Source organism: Apis cerana, linkage group LG1 (assembly GCF_029169275.1).
Source record: "Apis cerana isolate GH-2021 linkage group LG1, AcerK_1.0, whole genome shotgun sequence".
Lineage (NCBI taxonomy): Eukaryota > Metazoa > Arthropoda > Insecta > Hymenoptera > Apidae > Apis > Apis cerana.
This window is the reverse complement of record NC_083852.1, coordinates 26,610,621-26,624,301: the sequence shown is the minus strand read 5'-3', so window position 1 is coordinate 26,624,301 and position 13,681 is coordinate 26,610,621. Positions and strand designations below refer to the sequence as shown.

The 13,681-nt window shown below is 46.6% G+C and overlaps 2 protein-coding genes across 5 annotated transcripts in view; one reads left to right on the top strand and one right to left on the bottom strand.

Moving 5' to 3' along the window:
• Positions 1-5,953, bottom strand: part of LOC108004296 (transcription factor collier) — a 71,005-nt gene extending 65,052 nt beyond the window's left edge. The window contains exon 1 of one of the 4 annotated variants that reach the window (XM_062077749.1): positions 865-5,953. In XM_062077749.1, coding sequence (XP_061933733.1) covers positions 865-935 — 71 coding nt within the window. In that variant the 5' untranslated portion in view covers positions 936-5,953. The remainder of the gene's footprint in view (positions 1-864) is intronic. The other 3 variants (XM_062077789.1, XM_062077695.1, XM_062077839.1) reach the window with 3 other exon arrangements.
• A 1,392-nt stretch (positions 5,954-7,345) lies between these two features.
• Positions 7,346-13,681, top strand: part of LOC107992403 (glutamine amidotransferase-like class 1 domain-containing protein 3, mitochondrial) — a 42,983-nt gene continuing 36,647 nt past the window's right edge. Inside the window, exon 1 of the mRNA XM_017048248.3 lies at positions 7,346-7,415. Coding sequence (XP_016903737.2) covers positions 7,346-7,415 — 70 coding nt within the window. The remainder of the gene's footprint in view (positions 7,416-13,681) is intronic.

Below are 13,681 nucleotides of genomic sequence, written 5' to 3'. Positions count from 1 at the left end.
CGAGCCCCCAACCCGCTCGGTTTACCTCCTCGAGTCCGCGTATCTGTACCTTCGTCGTTTGCACGTCGTACAAATCCCTTAAGCGAGGCTGCAATAAAGCACGGTTTATCGTTCGCCAAATGCAGCTACGTGTGAACCGCTTTGAAACGCTCGGTTTCCAAAGATAAACTGGATATTTGTTCGCGTGGCACGAAATACCACGAGACATTGTCGCTCCCCGATGACGCGTCATAATTCGGACGTGTCTTCGAATTCGGAGAGAAAAATAAAGAGGGGAAGAAAGAGTTTTTCCGATCCTCTCTTCTTAGATTCGACGCTGATATTTTCTCGATATTTTTCTGCCCCGATATCTTCAAGAATTTCGTCTCACGCTTGGTTAATAACGACAAGAAAAATCTATGTCCAACTAATCGGACGTTTTAAAATTATTATTCGTTCGTCAAATTTATCTTTCCTCGCAAATATTCGTGTAAATATTTTTCCCTCGCCGCAATGTAAACGATACTCGACCTCTCTGTCCGACGGATCGCGACACCGCGATGGCGCGTTATTTACTTACGAAATATATATGCTTTTCTCTCCGTTTCCCAGCCGATTCTTTTGGCAAATTTCCAAGAAAATCAAACGATTCGGAATTGTTCGACGCGCACGTTCTCCTGGAAAATTTGCCCGATCCACGCGAATAATCTAATCCTTAACGACACGATATATCACTCGTGCTTGTGAAACGAAGAAAACGAACGAAACAGACTCTCGTCCCGAGACGTTACGATTACCTCGAGATACGAAGATGGAACGTAGAGAGAGGGAGTAAAGAAGCGAGGAAAAAAGAGAAAGAGAAAAAGAAAGGAGGGGTATACTCACGTTCCGTTGTCGGCGAGCGCGGGCTGTGGCCAAGCACGTGGCACCGGTTCCTCCTTGAGTATCTGCCTCATGTCCTGAGGCGCGAAAACGAGAGGCGCCCGCGGGTGGTGATGAGGCGGAGGCGGTGGTGGAGCTACACTCGCCCCGTACAGCTTACGTCCCCAGTGGCCCTCGAGTTCGACGGGGCTTCCGCCCCCGGTGGTAGCCCCCGTGCCACCCCCTGCGCCAAGTCCGAGCCATGGCGACCCCCCAGCACCCACGATCGTGGAGCTGGGCAGGAGACCGCTCCACTCGTCGGACCGCGTCGTGAGGCCGTACGGACTCTCCTGGGGCAACAGGCTTTCTCCTTCTCGTTGCCACCCTTCGCGAGAACCTTCCTCGCCGCGGCTGATCGAGAGAGATCGTAACCTCTCGGTCAGAACGCTCCTCTCCACCGCCACGTTTCCTCACGGGAGACCATCAATCGAGTCTCTCGACCTCGATCATCGATGCATATGTTCCGATCTATGCCCCCGACACGACGACCATTTCCGTCACACCTCTCCCCAAACGATTTTTCCAACCAGTCGACACCACTCCCTCTTCGTCTCTTCCTTCCTTCCTTCCTTCCCTCGCTTCTTCCTCTCTTCCTTCCACTCACCACTGTTTCTCCTCCTTCCGTCTTTTCTTTTCTCGTTTACGAAAACAACGGTCTCGCGTCCGTTCGTGTCGTCTCGGCTTCGTCGTGGTTCGCGTTCAGTCACTAAACTCGCTCACTCTCTCCATCGTCGTCGTCGTCGTCGTCTCACTTATTATATCGCGCGGCACGACGTAGTCGCGAAGAAACGGCGGACAAAGTTTCGAGGGGAAATTTCTCCTCGAATTTCCGGTCTCGTTCTCCTTCTCGATCCAAGATCCCCAGCGTGAACGCGCGCCACTCCTCCGAGATCGTGGAACGATCCACTTGGGATGAAGCGAGATCGAGGTTGGGATACGCGCGTGGAGCAGCGGGTAATCTGAGTAGCGTGGTGCGTATATCGTGGACACGAGAGTGTCGGTAGGGTGTCTCGTGACCAGAAGAGAGGTCCTTCGAGGTCCCTAGCCGCGCGTTGCTTCCCGTTACGGCGCCGCTTGTCGAATGTGTCAGGGCCGGCTCGAGCGGCGTGCCACCGGGTCCCAACGGGGACGGGCCTCGAGATTCTCGGTGGGTGTGGCCGCCACGGACACGGCGCAACGACCAGCCTGCCGACGTTGCCTTGCCCATCCTCGATTTTCCTCCAATCCACCGCCTCTCTCTCCGCCAATCGCCTCCAACGTGTCTCTACATCACCGACGCCCATCCGCCGACCCGAACACGGTGGCGCCGCGACGGCGATGTCACGAGGCTGTCATTCCGCCGCGCGCCGCGGACCATCCAGGGTTGGACTCACGTTTCTCCGCCGTCCCGTCTCCGATCTCATGCTCGATATTCGAAATAACCCATTCCAGAGACACCAATTTCCCATTCCCGCAACGCGAAAATTCCTTTACTTTAAGATTTCCGAGTCCTTTTCTTCTTCTTCTTCCCTTTCTCTTTCGATTCGATCCGTTTCTTATTCGACAATGGCATCGATGCTGCACTTATTATTATACGGTGATATTCCGTATATTTATCGGATGCAATACTTCTCGGATAGATTACTGTCAACGCATCAACAGTTTCTTTAAAAGCGAACGTTCAGAAATGTAAATCGAACGAATGTTTAATAACTTTGCACGATACGATCGAGACCTTTTTCTCTCGATACCGTCGCGTTGCTCGAATCCACGTATACGCGAAAGAAATTGGACGGCTTTTCGAGACGACGCGAAAAAAAAGGAAGGGGGCACGATCGACGCGGTTGAAAAGAAAATCGCCGCCAATGAGCGGTGTCCTCCGAGTATTTGCAAGTTGGTATGCTGAAATACAGGCCGATGGCGCGGAGCAGTGAGTGTCCTTTTCGGGAGAGACGTGGACGTCTGGGCAAGGAAGCTATATCTCGACGTGGGGACATTTAATGGCAGGTGCGTCACGTATCGCGAAGAAACACCTCACTCTGATGTGGAAGCTGCCTCCATCCAACTCGCACCTAGCCTGCCCCAGTTTTTATCGAGGCGTAATCAAGTACGGGGAAATCCATGGTCTCTCCCTCAGGAGACCATCGCGAGCTTTACCAGCAACTGGTCTCCACCCGATCCTCCTCTCTCTTGTCAGGTTTAGCGTTCTTGGTAATTTTCTACACCTGGTTATCACTTGTCTTCGAAGGAATAAGCGTTCAAAGAAGATGTTGTTCCTTTCGTCGGTTCTTATGCTCGTATCGGAGAGATACACCGTTCTCTCCGGATCATTAATCGACGCGACAACTCGAGGAAAAATCATTGTACATCGTCGTTTAACCGCAGCTGGAAGAAGCGCGCGACGAATTGCCCGAATCTACTTTAGAACTCGTCCGAACCATTTATTCGCATCTACTGTCGTACTCTGTTATGTCCTGGCCATCTCGACACCGCGTATACATCGTTCGACTTTATTAATTTTCACCCCCTGGAAATTCATTTGTTCGAAAAAAGTATTTAAATACTTTTTTCGCGTCATTGTTGAAAAAGTTTAAAAAAAAAAATGTCGATTGTTAATGGTCGGCGAGAAGGACGCGTATGATTTTCCACGTTTGATACATCTTTATACGTATAACTAATTATTTCTTGGTAATTCTCAATCAACGGCGAGTTTAAATGTAAAGCACGTGAAACGTAAGTTAAAAACTTGATTCGTGGCTAATTGGATGGGATGAGAGGCTCGAGGAGTAAAGTTTGATTTGCTGGGGTATCCCGTGCCACGGAAATGTACGTTTCGTTTGAATAAATTTATGCGTTAGAGGGGGGAGGGGGGCCGAGTAAATCGAAAATTTAACAAGGGAAACAAAGAGGAGGTTAGATGTCCGCGAGGTTTCTCAATATTTATTCTCTCCTCGGTAACCCATCCCATTGAAATTCGTTCTCGAGAAGATTCGCGTTTGAGAGTCACTGGTTAGAGAGTGCGGGGTCTATCAAGTAAAGATAATGCGTTTTGCGTCGGGTAATTTGACTTGCCTCCCTTTTTCTCCTCTACGATCTTTTCGTTATTATTACCCTTACTTCGAAGATTTTTGCATCGATCGAACACTTGAGACGCAAGATTTTCAACCGGTTTCGAAAAGTATTACGAGAATCTGATTTAATTTATGCGATACGCTAGATACAAAAGATAGAGATACGAAACAATAAAAACAAGTAAAACGCGATAAAACGTTAAATCGAGAGAGAGATATCGTTATAATTCTTCTTTCGCAATTGCGTCGTTGTTCTTTCCAATCAATATTCCTATATAATGTTACAACGAAATTTATTAAAGTGTGTTGTGCAAAACACCGTGACGCAAAGAGGATTATCGCATTATTGATATTTTCACGAGGGTAGTTGTCCGTATAGTCGCTGTACGTAACCGGTGACAGTGTCGACTGTGAGTTGGTTGATGGGACGCGTGAAAAGGATTGAAGATAAATGTACATCACATGGTAGGATAATGAAGTTTAATGAGGAGGGTCTGCAGGCGTCATTATAAACCGTTCGAAATGTGCGCGTGCCAAACCGGTTTCACTCTCTTCTTCTTTTTCTCTTTTCTTTTTTTTCTTTTTTTTTTTTGAAGCTCGTTTCTCTTTCACAGTCGTGATTCATGGGATCCCTCTTGGTTGCCCAACGGCCTGTAACATTGCCATCTTATGGCAACGACGCGAGTAGTCTAGAGTATGAGAGGCCATTTAGAAGTGGAGCTGCCACTTTTTGCTTCTTCGCTGTTTCATAAGTGAAAAAAAAAAAACCTCTTAATTCCCTTACAAAAAAATTTAATATCCACGTCGATCAAATACCATTTGATTCGAGCACTTTCGATAGCCTATAATACATTCGTTCCCGTGTTACCTCGTTTCTCGAGCAACGCATTACCCGGTTTCGTTATTTACAAATCGTTAGATGCGCTCGATCGAGTTTCTTTCATATCGCAATTTCATCTTCTACGCATTCGCGGGATTGTTACGTAAACCGTAAACGAGGAACACGAGTATTGGAGCGATGCCCGGTCGTACGATTCCTCAAATATTCGGATAATCCGCCAGCAAATGGTGTGAACGCAGCTAAATGTCTCAATGATGTCAAATGAACATCACCGCATCGGGCAAATCCAATTACAAATCGGTAGGGTCGGCCCTATTCGCTTGCTTTTCGATGCACCCTAACGCCGAGACGTTCCGAGCCTATTACTAAGCTATGATAATATTTCCATTTCGGTCTCCGTTGTTTGTTCCGCGTGGAACAAAACTTGCATATGTCCCAAAAAAGGCAACCGTCGATCTTTCCTCCATTCCGTTCTTCGCCGAAACGAAGAATTTAACGAAGGATTACGATCGGAATATCGAAGAGGAAATCCACGAAGGCCTCTCAACTCTCCGCTTGTTATACAAATGTCATCGTTGTCATCGCTCGTAAGGGAGAAGATAATGCGTGCACTTGTCCTCGATTTTCCAGTGACGGTGGCAGTTTCGCGTGCGACGCGGGGTTAGACTGTTCGAAAGCGTAACACAGAGGCGTGTCCTACCACATTTGCCCCCACTGTAATACCATACATAGGTGAACCCCGACAACGTTCCATATATCCCCGCCAAGGCAACGGGGGTCCTGCCAAAGATGTTCCGACATATGTGATGCTTATGCGGGGTGGCAGGCTCAGCCCTCACGAATTCGGAACATGTGCGTCGAGCAGAACTGTCCTCGATTTCTATAACGGAGTTTGTTTGCAGTCGCATGCGCGAATCGTGAAGTGGATGCGTGATTATTTTTGTCTCGGAGGGCGAGGAGATTGCCGAGGGCCGTCGACCTGTCACTCGTTAAACGTTTAAACCCACTTGTGAAACGACGAACTCGAATCGAACGTCGTGTCGCCTCGAGAGTCGAAATTCCACTTTTCTCATTTGCTCGTGTTTCCTATTGTATTGATTTGAAAAACGCGAAGCGACTCGAAACGTAAGTCCACTTATTGCTACTGGAGCACGGTGTTGTACGCGTATAGGTTCTTCTCTTCGTTCTTTTAAAAAAAGGATAAAAAATGATGAAACGACGACGGTGCATGCTCTCGTCCAGTTGGAAGCTGGGCATTTGGTGGGACAATACGGCTGATCAGCGCATCGGTGCACGATTATAATGATAATACCGGCCTCTGTTCCGGAAGGGGAGTACGCGGGGGCGCGCAATACCCCCTAAGGGGTGCTCAAGTTTTTCGGGTAAAGTTTTTCCTACGCAGATGCGGCTCCGGACGGGACCATTTATTAGCACGCCTATCCTGCTTGTACGCTCCCATTCAAAAGGGAGGTGGTGGACAACAGGTTGCCGCGTCAACGTCATTAGCCATTGCGTTTTTCTTCATAGTCATTTCTCGCGTACACGGTTTATCTCTGTGCACGGATGGGCGAACAAACCCCGATGATCCCTCTTTCCGGGAAATAATTTGCAGAGATCTGAATTTTCTCAAATGGATATTCCTATCGAAGGAAAAAATTAATCCGTCCGGTTGTTAAGGTAAAAATTAAGGTAAAAATTAAGGGAAAATTGAAAAATTAATACGGAATTTTACGAATAACATGAATTTATGAATAACGATTCAAACAATTGCATACATTATTAAAGCTGCGCAATTTAATTATAATCGAATAACGCATTTATTGCATCATTTATTCAAAATATTTACATTTAGAATTGAATAAATCGTAATATATTCAATATTCATATAATTTCTATATATAGGTAATTTGAAATAGGTAATTTGCGTAACGATCGTCGCAATATTTTTAACTGTAATCTCAATTTTATCGTTATTTTTAAGAATAAACGGCGACGAAGGCAGAGATATCGGATATTAAGATATACACGAAAATAGAGGAAATTTCTATACATTTTGTTGGAGGAAACGCTTCATGATTTATTCCATATCCAGATCGACATAGAACCGCAACCGCAAGTAAACCCCTCCCACCAAGATCGGGGAGGACGCGTCTGTTTCCATAAACCAAATTATTTTTATATCCAGGGATCTACGTGAATTAGTGATAAGCTGATACGGTCACTCGATACGTTGCTGACCATTCTGCGATCCCTATGACATGTATATGTATATAGATATAAGTGGATAGAACCAGCTGAACCACGGTTACCGCTTTTCCATTTTCTTTCAATACCCATAATGCGACAGATTTGTTTCACTTCCCTTCCTTTACGAGCCTTCATTTATCACATCTCTCTCTCTCTCTATTTCTCTCCCTCTCTCTCTCCATCCTAATCATTATTGTTTGCAAACTCGATCGTTGTTAAAAGATTGCGGGGATCGCGTTACGAAGGAAGGATATGCTCATCTGTACAAATGCGTACAATGTGCGGGCACCGTTAGAGGTTTCACGGGATGGCGATCGACATGGCCACTAAGTACTACGAATTACCAGTGACCCCGTACATTGGCGATTTGATCAGAGGTTTGTCGAGGGGCGGAAGTGCTCGTGCGCCGAGTCGTTAGCCGATCGTTTTGGGGATGAACGCGGGGAATTCGGCCAGTTAGCCAAAGTGTAACGATGCATCCAGGCCGAGAAATCGTTCCGGAGAGAGGCGATACGGTGTTCCGGGGATGGAGAATGCGCCAGTCGAAGATAGGACACCCACGAGGGCCGTAGGGACACGCTCCGACTACTCTGCGTACACCAAAGATTGCCCCAACTCTAACTTACTCCGCCGGATTGTCTTTTCAAACGTCGCCACCTTGCTTTTATAATCCCTAATACAAAACCTATCTTGATGGAATCTCGAACCCTTCGCCTCTAATGCGAAGATTTCTCGTTTCCCAAAATACATTTACCAGTAATTTTCCTTCTTTCCGATTGAATTCTAAACGAATGAAAACGCGTGCACAACAACGTTTTGGCTTTTCCCTTCTTTCTTTCTCTTTTTCTCTCTCTTCCGTTTCAGAATGAACGTCCCATCTCGTCGTTGCAGGCCCGATCGAATTAGCGAGGCAATGCTTTTTCCTGCCAATGCTCGACAGCTAATTCACCGATGATACTTGCGTGCCAACGTGCGGCTGATTAAGTTTTCACGATCGTGCGTGCGTGTATATGGAGAAAAGTTGGCGAAACGGGAGGAGGATTGGCAGACATTGCCAAATACGTCTGAGCCACGCACGACGTCCGTGGAAGAAGAGGAAGAAAGGGGGGAGGGAAAGAGAAGGAGCGGAAGGACGAGAAACAAAAACGGTGGTGAAAAAGGGAAGGACGAGGAGGAGGAGGGAGGGAGCGAAGAAGAGGAAGAGGGCGGAGGGATAAGGGGAAGGTTTCCAACGCTGTCGACGGGACGTGTATCCGCTGGATTGCGGCCTCGTTCGAGAATTCTCATGGGAAGACGCCATCTTGTTCTCCTATGTAGGTATCCACTGCCCGCCAACCCGATGTCCTGCCACCCCTTTGCATAAACTTACGGACGGACGATGACGTCAGGCAACAAAGGCGTTCAACTCTCGTTGGAATATCGATTTGGTATTTGTCTCGTCGTGACGAAACTTCGCCAAATATTCCCCATATTCCTTTTTCTTCTGCTTCGCGATTGAAAAAAAAAAGAACGAGCTTTTTCCTTCGCTTCGGGAAAGGAAACGTAGACAGGAAGTTGGAGGAAGCAATCGGATACCGTCATTTCTCCTCGCTTCGAGTTTTTTCCCCTCTCCGTGCTAATGATACGAGCGAGATCTTCGTAACCATTCGTGCGCGGAACGAAAAGGTTGAAAAATCTTGGGCCAGGACGTATAGGTAATAATTAGGTGTCGAAACGATGTGCGCGAGAATGGGAAACGAGGAAAATGATGATCATCGTCAGTCTAGACGATGGCATTTATAGCACCATCGGGAAAAATAGGGACGATAAGTGTGGGCCGCGTATAGTATACGAATATACTATTTTATTTATTAAACGGGGCATGCAAAAAGGTTCTTTCGGATCGCTATACACCGTGCGGTATACACATTTTATCGGCTTTAATTGGACGCCACCGCATATTCCCGGTTAATTAATACGAAAAATTGCCAATGTTAATATCGCATGCATTACCTATTTGAAACGGTCTGTTGCATCGACGCACAGACCGATGCGCCACGAAGGGTCACCTGAACGCCGGTTCATACAGGGAGGGTGATATTAACGTATTTTGTTGTAATTATCGAACAGTCACTCGTGGTAAACGTTCCGCGATTCTCATTCCGGAAATTCACCATTGTCTCGGCCGTCCTTCTTGCGATCTCGTTTCGAGGGGGGAGGAGGGGGAGGGGGGGAACGGGGCCTCGATCTCGGGAGATCGTTCCATCGTTCCGCGCGATTACGAAATACGATCGATTTCACGGCGAGCGAATATTTTTCGAAACAAATATATCGGAAAAGTGCGGCGAGAGCCGCGAGTTTACGGTCGGTTAGTCAAGGTTTGAATCGACGAACCGATTAAACTGCGCAAAATCACTTCTTCCATTTGAGAACCCCACCGAGGGCGGGTAAATAACGAATTGAAAATCAATGGTATTACGAGATTATGCGTTTATTGGTAGAGAGCTAGTAGAGTTACCGATGCCCAGAGCAGTAATATCAAGTAATTGCGTAAACGCACCCGGATCCCTCTGCGTGCCTCTCCCCCTAACGAAACCCGCGAATGTGATCACCCATCCGTGGAGTTTCGCGCATTCGTGCGATCGTTCGTGATGTTTAAAATAATTATCCCGATATTTTTGCTTCCTTTTTTTTTTCCTTTTTTTTTTTTTTTCCAAACTCGCTCCGCTGCTGATCGTTCGCCTTTTATTGGTTATCGATTTCGAAAAACAAATATGCTTTCGTGCAAGATCGTTCTTTCGCTCAAATTAAACGTCAATTGTATTTAATTACATTCGAATTAAATTTCTCGTCGAATCGATCTTTCGATAGCTCAAAATTCAGAGAGAGAGAGAGGGAGGGAAAGATAGACGATTAAAAATAAGGGATTTAAATAGTAATAATTGTAAAACGATCAGGTTGTTTGTATCACGCCATTGTAGGACATTAGACGGTGGCGGTGCAATATCTTTGGTTTGCTCTCTCTCCCAGTGGCAATCAAAGTAACGCTTTCTACGAAAGGACCATGCGTCAGGGTCTTGTCCGACGACGTTCTCGCAATATTAGCCACCTTGGGATGTGTGTATTTCGCACATTAACTTGTTTACACAGGACTGATTCTAGGCCCCGTCCGCGACACATTGCGTGCAATATCCACTGTTTGCTCCACAGCTCGCTTAATTCGGACACCTTGTTTCCTTGTTTTCTCTGTAAATCCACGTATTACGTCCGTCGCCACACCGAAAGCGTCGCGCTGTGAATATCGAGAAAGGGATTTCTCTCTCTCTCTCTCTCCCTCTTTCCTCGTCGAGGTCAACGCCGATCAATTTAATTTTTCCCATTATTTACGTATCCAGGGACTGGTTCGTTCGTAATTTTCTCCGTCACACGCGCTTCTGAAGAAAACAACAGCGATAGCAATAGTAGTAGTGGTAGTAATGGCGGTATACTCGTGATGCGAAACAGGAACGGTACAATCTCGGTGGTGGCACAATTATACGCGGAGAAATAAGGGTGAGCTCGAGATGGGAGCAAAGGTGGGCGGATGGTGGATAGTGGTAATTCCGTCACGCCGTAAAGGTTGCTTTTTATCGTCTCCATCTCGTACGCCCATCCAACGAGATCCTACGTCAGAGACACGGGCGGGCGTTCCCTGCCCTCCTCCGTTTCTCGCCCGCGCCCCATTTTACACGTGCCCCTTGATTGTTCCACTTTTATTATCACTCGTTCGGTCCCCGACTACTCGTTCATCCGGAACATACGCCACGGAAACGATTCGCTCGTGTCCGCCACGGAAATAAAGGCAGGAGTTAATCGTTTCGCTCCGCGATACTCCGATCTAATTTTACGCCTTTCCAACCCTTACATCGAGGCTCGCTCGTCTCTTCGGCATCGCCTCTCGAGTGCCTGCAGATTATTCCATCTCGGTATTAATTTCCCCGTCGATAAAAACGATACGCAACAGCGCGAGAGAAAACGCTCTCGCTCGAAATATTCGCGTTAGGAGAAGAAGGAAAGAGAGAGAATCGGATATCCCGCGTTAAATAATGAAATAATTTATTCGAATCGTAGTTACTCGTAGTGGAAAGGAAAATAACGCGTCGGGATATTATTTTCCCGTATTCGTTCCGTATTGTTTAAACGTTTCCATCAATATTTGAGGATGGAAAGCTGAACCGCGCGTGTATAAATTATCGGGGAAGAAGGAAGGACGCGCGGAGAGCAGAAAAAACGAGAGAGTGGGCGGAACGGTGTCGGGAGCGCGGCGGGCAGGGCAGCAAATGGAATTAGCGGGCAGTTTAGTTGGGCCGAGTCGCGAAATAGAGGTTGCATTTTTACGGGCGTATTAATATGGTTGGAAACATACTATGATCGGGCTTGTAATGCAGCCCTGGGGGCCCGTGTGATATGATACATTTGCTTTGCATACAGGATAGCGAGAGGCGGTGCCGGAAGAGGAGAGTGCGGTAGTTGCTAGCGACGAGAGAAATGACGGGGTGGAGAGAAAGAGAGCGAGAAAGTGTGCTCAAATACAAACGTGTTTGCATTTCATAACAAGTTACGAACACACGGAGCCGCCCGCCACCGAAATCGACGGGGCCGGTATCGATGGTATTTGCTTGTATCTATTCGAGCGGTGCGCGACCAATTATGCCTGTTTATTGCGAAACGCTCAGTTCGTTCGCACCTTCGCCTCGCTTACGAATTTACATTGCCAAATGTACGTCCATTTTTGCACCAGAATAGAACGATCGATCAGTAGATATTTTCATCCTCTCGTTCGAGATCATTTCCAATTTCTTTCCTTCAATTTTTTAACACGCTAATGTATCCAAAAAAAGAGTTAATATATCTAAAGTTTAAGAAATAAAACGTTGCTACAACTTCGAAGGTTTCCTTTTCGTTCGATAAATCCCGGAGTGATAATTGAAAATAATATGGATATATATCTTCTCCACCTTTGTTATTCTATTCTTCTTTCGATCTTCTGCTCCGTACCGATTTATCTTAAAATCCAGACAAACGTCGCGATTCCTGGAGATAGTGCGCCTCTTCCAAGAAAAGATGTGGGTCCATTCATTTACCATAACTTTGAGCGCTTTTGTCTCGACAATCGATTCAGATAGATGATAAAAAGGAAATTGAACGGAATCTTCGTTTCAACGCCGTATTTTCTTATACGGATTCAAGTAATTTTTCGAATAATTTATACAAACACGTGAAAATGATCAGCGACGACATCTGCGACATTCGATCCGTTCGAAAACTAGGGTCGCGTGCTTGTTTTCAAACAAGCAATTATACACCGCGCGCCTCGATCCACTTTAAAAATTGCTCACTGAACAATTTCTTTCACCAGGTAGCACTTCGGACACGGGGCATTGCGCTCGAGGGTGGCACGGCGATGCCGTCGAGTCCGATCGAGTCGTCCAGAACAATGGTACTTGTTACGAAGGCAACGAGATGTCACCGACCGTGAATTAGCGTTGTGGTCGAGGTCTGTTGGGGTAGCGGCTGGTGAAAGGGGTGGAAACGAGGGAGAGAGGAGAAACTCTCTCTTCTCGCGTATATTCGATTCGTGTACAGATGCTGTTCATCGAAACACATGGTACGTCGCCGCGCTCCAAGTCTCCGCCTCAAGATTTATATCCCATCGAATACGTTGACTGATCGCAAATCTGCCTCCTCTTCCACCTCTATCATCGATGCGTCGCTCGCCACCAACCAAACTCGTGAATCATCCTCTTCTTTCTCCACCCATATTAGAACCCCGCGGTAACCTGAGATCATCCTTTATAAAGGATTTCCGCCAAGGTATGACGAATTTCCCAGGATCCGTAAGTCACGCTACCTAATCAGGGGATCGTATCAACAGGATTTTCGGGAAAGTCGGCAACGATTATTGCCGCATCATCGCACGCGATTATTTCGCAAGATGGCAAATCGATAGAGGATCACTGCCTCTTGGTAATCGTGATTCGCTTAGGTAATTGTCGTCGAGATATTTTTAAACGTGAAATTTCTTCGATTGTTCGGACGATAAGGGGGAGGAGGGGTTATTATATAAAATCTGCGCTTTAGATTCGTAGATATATTTGCTTGGATAATGGTAGTTATCTATCGGCGGATGAACACATGGTGCATGGTTACGGTGAGTGAATACGGCACCCTCTGTTTGGATTACGGAGCCGGAGCTTGGTCGGTGTCTATAAACAGAAACAGAAGGAGAGGAAGGTACGTGAAACCACGTTTTCGCGACCGCTATGACAGATTGAGAGGAAGGCAGCGTCCTTTGGTGGCCAACGAGGCGTTTCGCCACCTAAACCATCCCTCACCGAGGGACAAAAGCGCTATAGCGCCCGTTTCGTCGTTGCGTCTATCTCGCTTCCACCTTTCGTAATCGCGATACAAGCTTCGAAATTGCACCTGTAAAATCTCACGTTTCGTTTTAAAATTCTTTTAAAATTCTTCAACGATTAATCGATATTTTTAAACAATTAATTTTCACGAAATGCTTTCGTAAAAAAACTTGCTTTCGAATATCATTATTACGCGTTATTACGAACTGTACCATCGCGTATTCCATTGCGTGGAGCATAATCAAAAATAATCTTGGGCTGGGATG